General features: G+C 43.5%; 1 protein-coding gene across 3 annotated transcripts in view; it reads right to left on the bottom strand.

Annotated features, from left to right (window-relative positions):
* The window catches only part of IQGAP2 (IQ motif containing GTPase activating protein 2), a 511,872-nt gene extending 495,094 nt beyond the window's left edge, over nucleotides 1–16,778 (bottom strand). For all 3 annotated transcript variants that reach the window (XM_033929310.1, XM_033929312.1, XM_033929311.1), the window contains exon 1: nucleotides 16,336–16,778. In XM_033929310.1, the coding sequence (XP_033785201.1) occupies nucleotides 16,336–16,381 (46 nt within the window). In that variant the 5' untranslated portion in view covers nucleotides 16,382–16,778. The remainder of the gene's footprint in view (nucleotides 1–16,335) is intronic.
* Nucleotides 16,779–18,831: the final 2,053 nt, after the last annotated feature.

Genomic DNA, 18,831 nt, shown 5'->3' with positions numbered 1-18,831 from the left:
ACACTCATAACAATTTTTTAAGTACATCAGAAGCAGAAAACCTGTGAGGGAATCCTTGGGACTGTAGGATGATCAAGGAGCAAAAGGAACGCTCAGAAAGGATGAGACTGAATGAATGCTTCAGTCTTTACTGAAGAAGATGTAAGATCTACTTGAACCAGAAATGGTTTTCAAGGGTGATGATGCGGAGGAACTGAAAGCCTCTGTATCACTCCATGGTGTAGCCTCACCTGGAGTTTTGCATTCAATTCTGATCTCCTTATCTCAAGAAAGATATAGCGGCACTAGAAAAGGTTCAAAGAAGAGCGACCAAGATGATAAAGGGGTTGGAACTCCTCTTGTATGAGGAAAGACTAAAAAGGTTAGGGCTCTTCAGTATGGAAAAGAGATAGCTGAGGGGAGATATGATTGAAGTCTACAAAATCCTGAGTGGAGCAGAATGGGTACAAGTGGATCAATTTTTCACTCCGTCAAAAATTACAGAGACTAGAGGGGGACAATCAAAGTTACAGGGAAATATTTTAAAACCAATAGGAGGAAATATTTTTTCACTCAGAGAATAGTTAGGCTCTGGAATGCATTGCCAGAGGTTGTAGTAAGAGCAGATTGTATAGCTGGTTTTAAGAAAAGTTTGGACAATTTCCTGGAGAAAAAGTCCATAGTCTGTAATTGAGAAAGACATGGGGAAAGCCACTGCTTACCCTGGATCGGTAGCATGGAATGTTGTTACTCTTTGGGTTTTGGCCAGGTACTGCTGACCTAGATTGGCCACCATGAGAAAAGGCTACTGAACTTGATGGACCATTGGTCTGACCCAGTAAGGATAGGGCTATTCATATTACCTTATTTATTTTGTTGGGTCTTGTCTAATTTCTTGCCTTCCTCATAATTTTTTTTTAGCCTATTTGGAACAGAGGGAAGTTTCTCAATGTGCCTTTAAGACAATGCAAGTTATGTAAACTGTAATCCGCTTAGGTTATAAGCGGTATAGAAATGTTTAAAATAAATAAATGTGCAAGTCCCGTTGTCAATGGATTTTTAATGAAACTATACAGTGCTGCAAAAATCATTTAAGTGAAGGAATTTTGTTTAAACTAAACATCCAGTAATAATATTCAGTCACCATATAAAGTATATACACAGCTAAACTTTTTAATTTAGGCCAGTAAAAAGGCTACCCAAAATTAAACCACTTAACTGCAAGTATGGTGGCAAAATTTCACTACTATATATAACAGCCAGAAGTGCTTTTTTTGTCTACTCAGCATCACCTAGTTGTGCTAAATATGCGTTAAAAAAAAAAGTTTCATCATGGACCAGTCCGAATATTGACTTGTGTATTTTATTCTCCCAAGTTTGAATATCTTCAAAGTTTTACTTATCATGTTCTTAGGAGGATCTTGGTTAATTTTCATTCCTTAAAATACAATCACTTTCCATACTCCAAACATTTAAATCCACAGCATTAGCCATTTCTATATTTCCAGAGCACAGGGTTTACAGAATTCTCACAAGTTCAAGATTTATTCGAGAGATGTACCGATGTAAAAAAATTCTTAGAACTTGTTTACATACAATACCAGCATCCATAAATGTTAGTTTCATATTTATTATGTCCAGCTCAATGAACACTGGAAGTTTATACATTAATGGCTGAATTCCATATAAGGTGCTAAAATTACATGCAGAAATTTGGGTGTGTGCCAATTTTTGCACATAATTTAAACATGCCACTTAGCACTAAATAATTGGGCACTAATCAATTATCAATTATCAGCATTAATTAAAATTTACATGGACATTGGACTAGATTCACTAAGCAAACCAATCGTGTATCGATTGTTTTGTGAGCCCTTAGCGACCAGATTTCCCTCCTGCACTATTCACTAACCTCTCCTGCGATCCGCTTCGAATCTGTGCATGCACATGAGGAGAAACGCATGCAAAGTAGGCAGGGATGCGATTTACAAAGAAAGTTTCAAATCCGACTGGGCTGGCCGATCAACTCCAAAAGCGACTGCTGGGGACCAGTCGTTCAGTGGTTTCCGACTGCATATCCTGCTCTCTGCCCCAACTCAAGCACAAATCTCCTGCTCTCTCCCCCGAAGTCCTGCCGCCCTTCACTGCCCTGAATCTCCCCAAAGTCCTGCCACCTTGCACTGCCCTTCCCGCCCATGTTTTTAACCTACAGGTTTAAAACGGGTTAAAACCAAGGGCTCACAGGGCTCAAAAACTACTTAAAAAAAAAAAAAAAAAGACCGCGGCTCCAATGGGCATGCGCAGACCATCTACAGATGGTCTGCGCATGTGTGCGGATCGCACATGCACGATCCATGCAGGTAGATGGGGGTGCTCCTCCAATCGCCCCCATCTGCATATTTTACTTTCATGACTTCGTCTGACCTGCCTGGGTTGGGCAGGTTAGTGAATCCGGCCCATTATTAGGTGCCAGAAACTGTGCATAAATTTTATGCTTGGATTCAAAAAGGAGGCAAGGGCATGTGCAGATCAGGGACATTCCTGGAATTTTTGTGCAATTTTATTGAATAAGGGATATCCATACAAAATTTACACCAAGTAAAACCTGGTGCAAATTTTCAAACCTAAATCCTCATGCTTAAATTTGGACATGGATCCCAGCACTATTTATAGAGGAGCGTTTAGCATGAAATTTTAATTTGTATAAATTTTTTGGGCACCATTTACAGAATCAAGTCTTAAGTGGTCAAGAATTGTATTCATTTATCTGGAAGCAAAATCTCTCTCTTAAAATTTAGTATAATGGAGCAATATTCTGTATGGGAAGAGAGGAAGTTGGTGAAAATGGGCTAGATAGAGCTTGGAGGATTATTTCTCCAAAACCCATAAGTATGGCCCAATGCATTTTATTGCAAGAAGCAGTTCCACCTTCTGCAGCACATTTACACTACTATTCTTAACCACTGCAAGAAAACTCTGCCTCTTTATTCTATACTCTTCCACTTACATGCATGCACACATGCTGTCAGATGAGAAGACAGTTACATAAGCATGCCCTACATGCTTCCCCATTATGCCGCACTCATATCCCTGCTGGGCTAGCTCTTACTGATTCAGATGTGGATTTCATTTTGTTTGTAGTAAATTTATACTGTGAATCCTGTCACTGAACCATATAGCAAAGATACTTATCTGTGGCAGGTGTTGAGGACAGCAGGCATATATTCTCACATGTGGATGACATTATCCATGGAACCCAGTACGGACACTGCCATGTGCACTGTCACTTTAAATCTTTAGGTAATGCCCATATCACAATTGTAGCAGTGCCTTTCAGCCTGATGTTGGCTTGCAGGACCATCAATTCAGTTACAAAGCTAAGAAGCCAACTAGGGATGTGGACAGGTTTTGAGAATATATGCCTGCTATTCTCAGAAAACACCTGCTATCGGTATAGTATCTTCGCTTTCTCCAAAAACAAGCAAGAATAATATTCTCATATGTGGTAGTCACAAGCTGCCAGGATCATGACTCTGGAAGAAGTTAAACATTGAATATAAAGGATCCTGGTGAAACCCTACAGGACTGGAGGGAAAGTTGTGTTTAAGTAAAGTCTACAAAACCGTTTGTCCAAAACAACTATCTCTTCTGGAGTTGTGTTCTAAGCAGTAGAGAAAAGTAAAATGCATAGACTGAGGACCAAATAGATTTCTTCAATAGATTAGTGAAAATGAGCCACTGAGGCAACCATAGTCTATATATTGTGGGCCGTTAAACAGCCTTGCAGCATCAGCCCAGCCGAGTATACGAATAAGAACATAAGAAGTTGCCTCCGCTGAGGCAGACCATAGGTCCATCCTGCTCAGCGGTCCGCTCCCGCGGCGGCCCATCAAGCCCATTGCCTGAGCAGTGGACTATATCTATCTATACCCCTCAATCCCTTTTTCTTCTAGGAATCTATCCAAACCTTCTTTGAAACCATTTAACGTGTTCCTGTCTACCACAGCCTCTGGAAGCGCGTTCCACGTATCCACTACCCTCTGAGTGAAGAAGAACTTCCTAGCGTTTGTTCTAAACCTGTCCCCTTTCAATTTCTCCGAGTGCCCCCTTGTACTTGTGTTGCCCCATAATTTGAAAAATCTGTCCCTGTCTACTTTTTCTATGCCCTTCAGGATCTTGAAGGTTTCTATCATGTCTCCTCTAAGTCTCCGCTTTTCCAGGGAGAAAAGTCCTAGCTGCTTTAATCTGTCGGTATATGGGAGATTTTCCATTCCCTTTATCAGTTTAGTCGCTCTTCTCTGTACTCCCTCAAGTACCGCCATGTCCTTCTTGAGGTACGGCAACCAGTACTGGACACAGTACTCCAGATACAGTCCACTAGTCAAGTGGAAATGGCTCCCTTGGAAACAGTAACTCCTAGCCTATTAAGATCAAAGGCAAAAGAGAGCTAGGAGGACCTTCTATGTGGTTTAGTCCAATTCAAGTAGTATGCCGGAGCACGCTTGCAGTCCAGGGTGTGAAGGGCTGCTTTTCCAGGATAGAATGTGGCTTTTGAAAGAAAATAGGCAAAATGGATTGATTGGTTGGTTGAGATGAAATTCTGAGACTACTTTAGGAAGGAATTTTGGATGTGTTCAAAGAACTAACCTGTTATGATAGAATCTTGTATAGGAAGGATTCGATACAAGGGCTTGATATTCACTCATATGGCATGCAGACATGAGGGCTATGAGAAAAGTGGCCTTCCAATTAAGAAGTTTGAGAGAGCAAAATATAAGTGGTTCAAATGGAGATTTCACAAGAGCAGAGAGAACCACATTAAGATCACAACATGAGGTGGCTTGACAGGTGATTTTGTGTGGAATAGGCCTTTCATGAAATGGGCTACTAAAGGGATGTACAGAAATTGGCTTCTTGTTGATAAGTTCCAGATAAGAGTGGAATGCATTGAACTAATCAAAAATATTTGGAGTCCAGAATTAGAGAGAGGTGGAGGAGGTAATCGAGGGTGGACAGAATTTAAACATGCCACTTAGCACTAAATAATTGGGCACTAATCAATTATCGGCATTAATTAAAATTTACATGGACATTGGGCTAGATTCACTAAGCAAACTGATCGTGTATCGATTGTTTTGCGAGCCCTTAGCGACCAGATTTCCCTCCTGCACTATTCACTACCGGTAATCTCTCCTGCGATCCGCTTCGAATCCGTGCATGCACATGAGGTGATGCACACCAGGAAAAAAAAAAATTGTGCCAACTTGAAGAGATAACAGTGCTATGTGGAAGGTTTCCCAAAAGCTTCTATGACAGCACAAACTGCAGGTGACAGGCAGAAAGCATTTACTTGACTGGTGAAATAAATTATGCTGTTAGTGCTAACAAGTGGGGGTTGGGATGAAGTAAGAACTCTTCGTTCTGAGTTAGCAATGTTGAAAATGGTTGCAGTTGCCAGTTTCTTGATTGAAAGCTGTAGGAATAGAAACCAAACTTGGCATGGCCAAGAATGATGGTGCTCTTATCTTGGCAAAGTTTAAGTAGTTTTTCCTATAAGAGAGATTAGAGGAACTTGTTCCACCAATGAAGTAGAAAGGCATCTCACGCAATGTTATTGGGGACAAAGTCTGGAACAAAAGTGTAGAATTTTTTTGTTCAGAGGGGAAGTAAAGAGATCTATGGCTGGCATTCCCCACTGAAGGTGGATGAAAAAAATAAAATAAAAAAAAAATCAGATGGAAGAGACAGGATAATATCCTGTACTTATTTGTTCAAAGAAAACATAGCATCCTGCCCCGATCGTGTCGGGCGGGTGGAGTTTCAGCTCCCTCCTGCCCAATCCGATCAGGGGGGAGGGGTGGATCATGGCAGGAGAGATGAGCCATCTCTCCTGCCGTGATTGTTGCAGTAGGGGGTAGGCAGGTTACTAGGGCCACTGAGCTGCTGCAATCAGCTCAGCGGCCCCTTTTCGGCACTTATACCTGTTTTGACTTGGTCTAAGTCAAAACATATAAGTGCCGACTAGGCAACCTGCCTAAACTTTTGGTTATACCTGATGTACGCCTATGTCGGCCCACCTTCTGCCCTTTCCCCTCCTCTAAAAATGCCTCTTTTCGCTCTATGCGTTTAGAGGCAGGGGAAAGGCCTAAGCTGGTTTTAGATACATCTAAAATCAGCTTTGGTTATGGGTACTTGGACAATCGGGCTTTTTGATCTTCCAAGTACCCATTTAGGCCACTTTTTAGACTTTTTTATTTTATGAGCCCCATAGGTTCAAAGGGGGGGGGAGAGAGGGTGAGTAATGGTGTACGTAGGGTTTATTTTTATTAGGTTTTATTTATATTAGGTTATTCTTTAGAATAGGGTTTTTTTCAGTTTAAGTTAAATACAGGCCCATGTTTTGCTTTCCTGCTGGTTTGGGTTACAAAGGTGTTTATTGCACTGCACTGGAATTTTTTTTTCCTCTCTTGTGTACCTAGTTTCTATTTAATTTAAAAGTTAATCATTTACCACTGAATAAAGTTGCATATACAGCATGAGGGGAAAAAAAAGGGAAAACAAGGTTTTGAGCTATGTTGATTTAAAGTACAAAAATACAGTAATACATTTTTAATTACTACTGGAACATAAAACTCTAGGCCCCCAGTGGAAACAAACCCCTTCTTTTACTAAGGCGCACTAGCCGAATTAGCGAATGCTAAATGCTAACATGTCTACAGAATATAATGGACATGTTAGCATTTAGCGCCTGCTAAATCAGCTAGCGCGCCTTAGTAAAAGGACCCCAAACAAAACATTTGTGCACCCCAATAATAAGAGTTACAAGTTCTTATCATGGGGATGTTATTATTGTGAGGATAGCTAAGGAGAAATCACTGCTAAGAACATTGCTGTCTGTCTTGGTTGGCCAAAGAGCATTTTGGTGACCCAAACACTTCCGAGAAGAACATTCTAAAAACAATGAGTAAAAGTTGAACTTTTTAGTCACAAAGAAAAAAAACCCCAAATAGTTCCACAGAAAACGGAAAAAGCACAAGCTCTTGAAAATTATCCCATGGTCCAAAAAGCCAAAACGCTCTTGACAACATCATCCACTCAGCCATGCATTCATCTCCAGGATGCAAACTTCCCTGACTTGGCCCTTACTCTCGACAGGGAGGATGGACGAGGATGCCACCTTTGCACCTGCTTCACCTTCTCTCCCAGAACCACAAAGTCATTTTTGATACGTTCGCAAGTGTACCATTAGTGCCAATGTGGATGAGCAGTCATCAGACTTGATATGAGTCTTGGCAATATCTCTGTAATATCTTGGATTTTGGCACCAGGCAGACAGCATATCTCCCGGGTCATCATGTCTGGTCTGCAGATAAGACATTTCTGTACCTCTCTGAAGTTCAATCTCTCAACAGAGAAGATCGATAATACCACCATCTGCACAGCTGTCTACAACCCCTTTTCTCCCAGAGACATGAAGTCACTTTTGATACATTTGCAGGGCTACCTAGTGCCAACATGGATAAAAAGCATTGGATAATAGTCATTAGGCTTGACGACTCTCCATAACATCATGAATTTTGGCACCAGGCAGACAGCATACACCCTAGGGACATCTCCTGTGGGTTTAGCAGAGGGCTGCCAACTCCAAGCTTTGACAATCTCCAGTGGGCTTCATTGGTTCACATTTAGAGAACCAAACCTTAGTTTTCAATTTCGGCTTCAGCTGAAACCAAGTTTCAGTTGCAGTTTTGGTTTCTGCCAAAAACAGCGAGACAGTTTTGGTCATACTCTATTTCTCATTACAGTTCCATGGGAAACTAAGATTCCCACGTACACCAAGGGGGTATTTCTCTACTAGTCGCAACCATTAACACCACATCCCCTAAGCATGAATTTTAAAAGTTAGCAATTATTCTACGAGTATAGTGCAAGTCCAAAGTTATACACCTATCTTTAGATGCAAGTACTTATGCAAGCTCAATGGCTGGTGTAAATGCTCACATCTAAATGCTGATGGCATTCCATAACCTTTATGCATATGTGCTAGGCACAGCTTTGACCTGCCCATACCCCTCCCACATCTATACTCCTTTGCAGTTATAAACATTAAAATTTGCGTGCTAAAGTATTGGACTACCAAGTGTAGTTACACATGCAATTCCAAATTAGTCCCAACTTACATCAATAGACAATTGTTAATGCCTCTTGGAAGCTAATTTAACAAGTTACACATGTAGCTGGCAGTATTCTATAACTAGGACACAATTTTGCACACTAAGGTCCTGATTCATATAGTGTGACCAAAAGTTGCATGCGCAGATCTGTGCACCATGCCAATTTGTGTGCATCTTAATTGTTTAATAAGCTAATCAGAGCTGATAATTGGCAATTAGGGAAAGGGATTAAGAATTGTATAAATCACCTTTCTGTAATTTTATAACTACACTCAAAAATGGTTAACATACAGGTACTTCAAGTATTTTCACTATCTGTCCCAGTGGGCTCACAATCTATCTAATGTAGCTGGGGAAGTAGAGGATTAACAGACTTGCCAAGGATCACAAGAACAGCATGGGTTTGAACTAGTGCTACCTGATTCACTTTGATGAATCGATTTGAAATCAATTAGTTGTCCAAGGAAATCGGACTCACTGATTCAGCCACCAACACCCCCCCTTCCCACAGTGAGACCTGACATACCTCCGAGGCCTTCGTAAGCAGAAGCAGCGACAGAATGGGATGCTCTGCAGCCTGCCCCACCAGGACCTTCCCTCTGCCCAGTGGCGTACCAAGGGGGGGGCGGGAGGGGCGGTCCGCCCCGGGTACCAAGCCCTGAGGGGGTGCTCCCGGTCCGGTCCAGTTCTCCCCCCCTGCGCCGGGTGTCGCGTCTGGAAACAGCCTGCAGCAAGATCGCGATGCCAGAGATCTTTGCCTGCTTCGACTGTTTCCTCCGCCACGGTCCTGCCCCTCCTCTGATGTCAGAGGAGGGGCGGGACCGCGGCGGAGGAAACAGCCGAAGCAGGCAAAGATCTCTGGCATCGCGCGATCTTGTTGCAGGCTGTTTCCCCAGGGCAGTAGCGTACCAAGGGGGGCGAGGGGGAGGTCCATCCCGGGTGCCGCCTTAGGGGGGGGGGGTGCACAGCTGGCCCGGTCCCTATCGCGCTCCTACCCTCCCAGCGAAAGCAGCATCGGCGCCATTATCGAAAAAGGTAATGGCGCCAGGCCTTGGAGCACCAAGGCAGACCGCTTCTCCCCCCTCCCAGCCGAAACCCCGCTGACCATCCTATCTCTCCTCCCCCAAGTGAACCTTTCCGACCCTCCCAGCGAAAGCAGCAAACCTCCCTCCAGTAGCGTCGGCTTTATCCTCCCTCTGCCGCATCACTGATGACGTCATCAGTAACGCGGCAGAGGGAGGAGAAAGCCGCGAAGGAGGTTTGCTGCTCTCGCTGGGAAGGTCGGAAAGGTTCACGGAGGGGGGGGGGGAGATAGGAGGGTCAGCGGGGGTTCGGCTGGGAGGGGGGAGAAGCGGACTGCCTCGGTGCTCCATTACCTTCTTCGGGCAGCAGCAGCGTTTACAATTCGCTGCTGTTGCCGGCTTCAGGCCTTGTTCTCTGCCTGGTCCTGCCTACTTCCAGTTTTCATGAAGACAGGACCCGACAGAGAGGAAGGCCTGAAGCGGGCAACAGCAGTGAATTGTGAATGCTGCTGCTGCCCGATGAAGTTCAGGACATCGGGGAAGGAGCAGGAAGAAATCGGCTGCTGGCTTTGTGCGGGCTAGGGGGAGAGAGAAAGAAAGGAAAAAATAAAGAGGGGGGGCCAGGGGGAGAGAGAAAGAAAGGCAGAAAGAAAGAGGGGGACCAAGGGGAGAGAAAGAAAGGCAGAAATAAAGAGGGGGGCCAGGAGGAGAGAGAAAGAAAGGCAGAAATAAAGAGGGGAGCCAGGGGGAGAGAGAAAGAAGAAGGACCAGAAGAAGGACCAGAGACTCATGAAATCACCAGACAAAAAAGTAGGAAAAATGATTTTATTTTCAACTTAGTGATCAAAATGTGTCCGTTTTGAAAATTTATATCTGCTGTCTATATTTTGCACTATGGCCCCCTTTTACTAAACCGCAATAGAGTTTTTTAGCGCAGGGAGCCTATGAGCGTCGAGAGCAGCGTGGGGCATTCAGCGCAGCTCCCTACGCTAAAAACCGCTATCGCAGTTTAGTAAAAAGGGAGGGGGAATATTTGTCTATTTTTGTATAGTTGTTACTGAGGTGACATTGCATAAAGTCATCTGCCTTGACCTCTTTGAAAACCCGCGGAATATAAATGATAATTAACATTTTCTCTGCGTACAGCGTGCTTTGTGTTTTTAAAATTTTATTGTTGGTAGATCATTTTGACTTGGCCACAAAGGTAAGGGGGAGGGAGGGAGGGGAACTGCTGAAAGACATCTAGTAATCCTTGTAGGCTTGACTGCAGGGAATTATTTTTGTAAAATCATGTTTTGTTATGTGACTGGCATTATCTAGACTTTAATTTCTATGAATGAATAGAATGAAAATGATATAAAATTACTTGCTTGTTTTTATGTGCGTGCGCTGAAGGAAAGTGGAGAGAGAGTGGGCTGAGGATGCTGAAGGGAAATGGGGAAGAGAGTGGGGAGAAGACGCTGATTTATAAATTGACAATTGTACAGAATATTGTTTCTTTTTATACTTTAATATAAACAATTCAAGGCTTGTGTGGATGGAATCAGGTGGTTTGCGGGGATGGGGACCGAGCTTACAGGGATTAGTCCAATAAAATGGTATTTTTTTATTTCTCATTATTTGTTTTATTTTTATTTGTTAATTTATAAAGTGGTGATTGTTATGTATCAGGTTTTTCAAATTTACATCTACTGTCTTTATATTTTGCACTGTATTAGAGGACATGTGTTACTGTTTTTTGTGGTGTTGCATTGTATCCAGGGTCTGGTTTCTTGGCGGATCAGTTTAACTTTTGTCTACATATTTCTATTTTTAGTTTGTGATTATTCCATTTTGGGCGAGGGTGTATCTCTGTTCTGTGTGTTCTGAAAAAGACATAGTTTTCAGTTGGCATTGACTACAGGACCAATTGACTGTGCGGGATCTGGCTTGTTTAGTTTTACAATGTATGTGTTGGTGTTCTAGTGCTCACTGCAATGTTTAAGATGCAGCCTTTTCCTAGGTACACTCTTGTGGTGCGATATGTAGATTGGTACTAAAAATCATATTTTTCATATAGATGGGGGGGGGGGGTGTCAAAAAATGATGGGCCCCGGGTGCCACATACCCTAGGTACGCCACTGCCTCTGCCACATCACTGATGACATGGCAGAGGGAAGCTTAGTGGGGTAGGCCACGAGTAGCCCATTCAGAGAGATGCCCCTGCTGCTTTAAGAGACCTCAGAGGTAAATCATGTCTCACGGTGGGAGAGTTGGTGGGATGCTGCGAAGGAGGGAAAGCTGCTATACAGAGGAATGGGTGGGAGGGGAGGAAAAATGCTACACATGGAAGGAGAGAGGAAGAATGAGAAGAGATAGAAAGGGGCAAGGGGAGGGAGATATGTTGGACATAGGGTGGAAGGCAGGGAGAGAGAAAGAAATGTTGCACATCATAATGGAGGGGAAAGATGCTGGAGAGAGAGAGTTGGCAGTGGAAGGTAGTTAAAAATAATTTTTATTTTCTATTTTATGATTACAATATGTCAAATTTGCAATGTGTATCCTACAAGAGCTGGTGTTAGTGAGCGTGAACTAGGACTTAGAGGAAGAGACTTTTTTTATTTATTGTGTTTACACCACAGCATCATCATGGGGTTGGAGGGGGGGAAGGGGTAAAAGTTGCAAAATAAACCTGCCAAGACATTTGAAAAAAAAAAAAAAAACAACAACCCCAAAACCACCCAATTTTGCTTTTCCTGCCCATCGAATCAAAAGGTTTTTCCCTGAATCAGGCAGCACTAGTTTGAACCCACAACCTCAGGGGGCTGAGGCTGTAGCTCTAACCACTACACCATACTCGCCTCACACAAATAACTAGCACTAAATAGAATAAACGTGCACAACTTTATGCACAATCTATAAAATGGTGTGCAAATCTCAAAGGGGGGCGTAGTCAGGGGAAGAGCACAGGTGGGCCTTGGGCATTCCTAAAAGTTAGGCACACTGTTATGGAATATATCCACATACAACTTAGGCTCAGGTATTTAGGACTGGTTTTCATTAGCTTAAATGGATGCACCTAAATATTAATCAGGTGTATGGGCACTAAGCATGATTCTGTAAACTGTGCATAAAACTCTGGAGACATTTTTTAGAATCATGCAAAGTGCCATCCTTTCTGGCACCAATTTTTTTTAAGCATCGTATATAGAATAAGGCCCTAAGCATAAAATTGAGCATGCAATATTATAGAAAGAGGAATCAAGTGTCTGCAAGATACCCAATGCGGCACTTCGCTCGTGACGCTTTTCCAGTCTGAATATTGTCCATTTACCACAAGTCTCTGTTTCCTATCCACCAACCAGTTTTTAATCCATGTGAGTATTTCACCCTCGATTCCATAGCTCGCAATTTTTCAAAGTAGTCGTTTATGTGGGACTTTGTAGAATGCCTTCTGAAAATCCAGATATACAATGTCAACTGGGTCACCCTGTTAACTCCCTCGAAGAAGTGCAGCAAGTTCGTCAAGCAAGATATTCCTTTGCTGAAGCCATGCTGGCTGGTCCTCATCAGATTATGTCCATCAAAGTGGTCAATGATGCGGTCCTTTATCAGCGCCTCTAACATCTTTCCCGGTACCGAGGTAAGACTCATCGGTCTGTAGTTTCCCGGATTGCCCCTCGAACCTTTCTTGAAGATCAGCATAACATTTGCCACTTTCCAGTCTCCCGGAATCCTACCCGATTTGATCGACAGATTGGTTATTAGTTGAAGCAGTTCAGCTATAACCCCTTTCAGTTCCTCGATTACCCTCGGATGAATGCCATCCGGTCCAGGGGATTTATCGCTTTTAAGCCTATCAATCTGCCTGAATACCCCTTCTAGACTGACCGTCAACTTGTCTTCATTTCCTGCGTATAGCCTATCAGCCTCCGGTTTGTTATGTATATCCTCTTCGGTAAATACAGATGCAAAAAATGTGTTTAGTTTGTCGGCGATTGCTTTGTCCTCCTTTAGCACTCCCTTTATTCCTTGGTCATCCAGTGGGCCCACCGCTTCCTTCACGGGTCGTTTCCCCTTAATATAATCGAAAGAACGGCTTGAAGTTTTTTGCCTCCTTAGCTATTTTTCCCCTGTAGTCTCTTTTGGCCCCTCTTACCGCCTTATGGTGCCTGCTTTAATGTTATTTGTGCTTTTACCAGTTTTTTCATTTTTGACCTTTTCCATTCCTTAAAACGAAGTTTTCTTGTCTCTGATCGCTTCTTTCACCACTACAGTGAGCCACGTCGGTTCCTTATTCTTTTTCCTCTTGGATCCCTTATTGATACAGGGTATATATAGATTTTGCGCCTTGGTGACCATGTCCTTAAAAAGGGACCATGCTTGCTCTAGCGTTTTTACAGTGCTTATCCTCTTCTTAATCTTCTTCCTCACCATGAGTCTCATCCCTACATAATTCCCTTTTCAGAAGTTCAGTGCCGTGGCCGTCGTTCTGGATTGATGTTTTGCCCCATGTCCAGGTTGAAGTGGATCATATTGTGATCACTGCTTCCCAGCATCCCTTCTACACCTTGCACCGGTCCTCGTAGTCCATTTAGAATAAGTCCAGAATTGCATTTCCTCTCGTACTTTCCTTGACAAGTTGTTCCAAGAAGCAATCGCCTACAGTATCCAGGAACTTGGTCCCCCTTCTGCAGCTGAAGTGCCTAGGTTCCAGTCTATCCCCGGATAATTGAAGTTGCCCATGACAACTGCGTTGCCTCTCTTGCAGTTGTGTTTAATCTCATCTGTCATTTCTCCATCTTCGGACATCGGGGTCGGTAGTAGATGCCGATCTTCATTTCCGTCCATTTGTTTCCGTATTTTGGCCCATTGAGACTCTACCTTATTTTTTGTTTCTGGTGTGTTCTCTCTGGTAGACTCAATTCCCTCTTTGATGAATAGAGCAATACCCCCACCTTTTTGACCCACTCTGACTCTGCAATATAACTTGTATCCTGGCAGCACAGTGTCCAAGACGTTTTCGTCATTCCATCATGTTTCCATGATGCCGATGACGTCAAGGTCATCTTTTTGTGCCATAGCTTCCAATTCCCCCATCTTATTCCTTAGGCTCCTTGTGTTCGTGTACATACACTTAAGTTTGCAGCCTATTACTTTCTTGCTTTTCCTCCCCTTTTGTGTCCCTTTCGGTCCATCAGGATTTCTCTCTTGCCTATGATCCGGTGAGTCTTCCCCGCAATCTTCCTGCACAGAGTCGAGTTGAAGTTGGAGTCGAAGACAATTTTGGGTATCTGGAGTCAGAGTCGTGGGTACCAGAAACTGAGGAGTCGGAGTCAAAGGATTTATCTACCGACTCCACAGCCCTGCTCAAACAGTTGGCTAAAATGTTCTTCAAATCCTGTCAATGCATTAATTTCAATCTTGCCCACTTGATATAGTAATTGCAATCTCTTAAGTGTGTGTTACCCAGGTATCTCGTTTATGGAATTTGCTACTGTTGACAATCCAAAATAAAGTGAGTTTTTAAAATGTATCCTTGATGTGTTGTAAATCAATATCAGTATTAGTTTTTAATGTTTCGTACCCATTCTGAATAAGCAGGTCAAGGCAGTTTACAAAATTAGTAGTATGTGCAAGCTTGAAATCTTTTGGTGGTTCTCCAAGATCTCTCATTCAAACAGCAGCCCTCAACATGAAAAGGTTGGGGGAGCACACTGCCTTTAGCATATCATGGTATTTTTGTCTCCCTAATTTTGCAGAAGGCACACACTGGGCTGGTTCTACTACATGGCTTTCTGCATCAGCTCCTTGAATCTTGGGGAGACCAGGAGGATTAAGCAGGTCTATCTCCAGTGGGAGCTGTATACATTGGGTACATTAGCAGGCCTGTTTTGGATTTAGCATACACCTTTTCCATGATAGTTTGAGGCAAGATACTATATCCCCATGGCCTAAAATTTAAATGAAGCAAGAGAAGTTTAAACATTTTGCCCAACATCACAAGGAGCAAAGATTTGAATACATGCTCCCTCCCTGGTTCTCGGCTCACTGCACTGACAAAGCCCATCACCAGCTGCTGAAGACAGAGCTTTACAAATGTGCAGAAATCAGTGAATGAAATGTTTAAAGTTAGCTTTGATTGGGGGAGGAGGGCCTCACATATGACCCACTATTATTTCACCTGGCCACTTGAGCAATTACAGAAGTAGCGGGAATGTGGCCAGTAAAAGTCAAGAAAGCAAACCCCAGTGTGGTTTTATTCCCCATTTGCAGTCTCCTCTTTGCTGCTTACAACATCGGCAACTAAGTATCATCCTGAATCACACAGCAATAAACATGTCACTTCTGTACTACAGCAAAACTTTTAAAAAAAGTTCTTCACTGGGAACGACGAGAAGAGGCAGCAGATGTGTTGTTTTAAATGTAATGCTAGAGAGTATGCCAATTGTTACGGCCTATTATTCAAGGTTTGCTCTATGAACTTTAGGAAAGTGATCTCTTCCAGCAGTCCCTTCAGTTACCAAAGAATTGCCCTAGGAAAATCAGTTTTTAACTCCTATAATTTCACCGTTTCAGCATACAATCATGTGCACTAACCGGACCTGGCCCAGGAAGTAAAAACTGCATGCTGCACAATTATCATAAGAAGAGAAAGGGGGGGGGGGTGTGAGCCTCTTCTAGGCAACACAGCTAAACAGCCACCCTCCAAGTTTTAAAAACCACTTCCTGGCTCATCAGTCAGCTCTCTTTGCCGCTCCAATATATATCAGCCACGTGCAATAATTCACCCTGCTGAGATCCCGTTCCAGCGAAACCGAAAATCGCCCACTCGCACTTTGTTAGCAAAGTAGAGGACTGGTGAACTCTCTCGGCGTTTCGTATGCCATTCCAGTCCGCACTAATACTACACGCCAGAAACCGGAGTATTTTCCAGGTTGCTGAATATAAAAGTCGGGGGTGAAGGGCAGTGGCAGAGGTGGGGGTTTTTTTGTTTTGTTTTTAAACCCAGGTTAAAATGCACAAGGGAACGCTCTCAGTCCAAGACTTCCCAAGATACGACAGACACTAAACCCCTCGCCCGCGGCGCAAAGAGAGAAAACAGCCCCGCAAAGCCAAACCTGAACTAAGAGAGGAGCTTTGGGGGGGAAGAGAAGAGGGGTGGAGGGCGGCGCACTTACATCCATATCTCGGCTTGAGCAGGCTCGGGCTCTCGTCTTGCTGCATGGTACCTCTCCGTGGCGCTCTCTGGCTCCTCGCGCAGCTGCAGGTGTCCCGCTCTCCGGCCTCCCCTATCTCTAACACGCTGCCAGTCGCTCGTCTCGGCAACTCTTGTCAGCGCCACGCGAGCTCCGCCCCCGCTCCGCGCGCGCGCGCCCGCTCTGCCCGGCGGCGACACCTAGCGCCAGGCCGCGACTATAGCGAGCTCGAGGACTGAACACCCCCCCAAACTTGGCGGTAGCTCCTATATTGCGCGTTCAGAGGCAGGGAAACGAAAGCGACAGTACTGCTGAGTTTGCCACTCGAGAGTTTCAGTCGCCGGACTTTGCTCTGCGGGGGTTGCGTGTTCGCCGCTGAGTGTTACTAGAACAGTCACGTGCGAAGCGGGAGTTGCGTGGGAGGGGGCAGTACTGCACCGCCGGGCACCCTCAGTATTAAGCAAACGTCTTCGTTGGGTCTTGGGGAGGGGGGGAGGGGAATCGGTGTTGAATTTGCCGCCCTCTTGGATCGTTTGGGAAAGTTTTGGCCGCGTGTAGCAGCAGGTGAAAGTCTGCTAGTCCTTGCCTTTGCTCGGTTCCTTCCGCTCCACCTGTACCTGTTTCTTATTTGAGTCCCGGCGAGTTTATCGCATTTCATTACTAGAAATCGGCAGTTCTGTGCGTTCCCGGCAGTTGGGACATAAAGGAAGCCTTCAAACCAGGGAGCGTTTTTTAGGCATTTATATGTTTGCATTTATAGGGGGTTTTTTTTAACTACTTTCTAGCTCACCGTTCTCTCATTTTATTTTGGTTGATGTATTTGTACGTTAAAACCCACTTTGCATAGTGGTTACTAGGGAGACGAAATATAAAAAAATAATAGCATTAGGGAATAAAGGAACAACACATTTCATCATTCCTTTTAAGTTAGAAAAGTGGCGATTATTTATTTCTCGAAAGTTAATTCGCATCATGTGCTATTTTGAGATCGTTTTCTCCATGGCATAAGCTGGGCACTGGAGAAATGAAAAGAGGTCAGCTGTTGTCCGTGACATTTGAGAAGAGAGGAAGAAACGCATTCTTGTGCAGCCTGGCAGAAATTTTCACAAACTGCCCTCCCTCCAGTGACAGTGTTGCTCCCTCCCAATCTGTGCCACGTTGGCATTGCACAGATAGAATTACAATTGTCTGTCCCTTTCTGTTCTGGGTCCTATCGCTGCGTATTTTGCTGTTGACAGTACGTAATATATTTTACTTATTTGAATATTACGTATTTCCTGCAAGGCTGTTCTGATGTCATCTGAATTAATTGTGCAATATAATAGAAATATTGGTAAAGTTTTGTTGTAGGAATGGGGCGAACAGAAAATACCTCGGGACAGAACAAGCATAAAGCCTTAAACACAAGAATGTATAAGAACATGCCCTTCAGTCTTCCCGTTCAGATGATACTGTGAGAGTTATGAAGTAGTTGAATATATTAAAAAATTTAAAATTTGCACATGCAGATCAGCAGTGGTTCTTGCCTGACACTGTGTAGGTCACATAGAGGATTTAAGTATTGTTATCTTTCTGTGTACTGCAGAGCTGCCAAATTGGCCAGTTCCTGGAGAGAGATTTTAAAACCACAAGTGGATTTTTTATAACCACATCCTGTTGCATTAGGACAGTGTTTCTCCACTTCTTCAAGCCAAGTACCCCCTAAGTCTAATAAAGATCAACCAAGTACCCCCGCCCAAGCTCCACCCCTGCCCCCATTATAATAGTACTAATTGTAATGCAATTTCTTTCATCCATTTTTCATATACACACAATATAATCTTAATACATAATGGCAACCACAAAATTAAAAAAAAACAAAAATCACACTGTATGCAGAGAAAATGTTAATTATCATTTATATTGGGGGGGTTTCTCAGAGGTCAAGGCAGATGCCTAAAATATGCAATGTCACCTCAGTAACAACTATAGTAAAATAGACAAATATAGTGCAAAATATAGACAGCAGATATAAATTCTCAAAACTGACACATTTTGATCATTAAATTGAAAATAAAATCATTTTTTCTACCTTTGCTATCTGATGATTTCATGAGTCTCTGGTTGCACTTCTTTTTGACTGTGCATCCAATATTTCTTTCTTTCTGCCACCTGCATGTTTCCTCTCTTCCAAACCTCATTCCATTCCCCAACCAACATCTTTCTCTGTCCCTCCATGAGTCCAACTTTTCTTCCTCTCTCCTCCACCCCCATTGGCAACATGTCTCCCTCTCTCTCTCTTACAGTCTTCTCATTCCCTCCCTTGCTGTAAAGGGAGTGGGGAAAGAGAGAGATCCAGGGTGCCTCTCTCCCACTCCCTCTACTGCCACATCCAACATCTCACCCACCAGTCCAACATCTCTTTCTCTCTGCCTCCTATACGCTTCTTCTCCAGTCCTCATTCCCTCTCCCAACCAACATCTCTCTCTCTCTCTCCAT

The sequence above is a fragment of the Geotrypetes seraphini genome, chromosome 1, assembly GCF_902459505.1.
Source record: "Geotrypetes seraphini chromosome 1, aGeoSer1.1, whole genome shotgun sequence".
NCBI lineage: Eukaryota > Metazoa > Chordata > Amphibia > Gymnophiona > Dermophiidae > Geotrypetes > Geotrypetes seraphini.
Note: the sequence above shows the minus strand (reverse complement) of the source record. Positions and strands in the feature narration are given on the sequence as shown.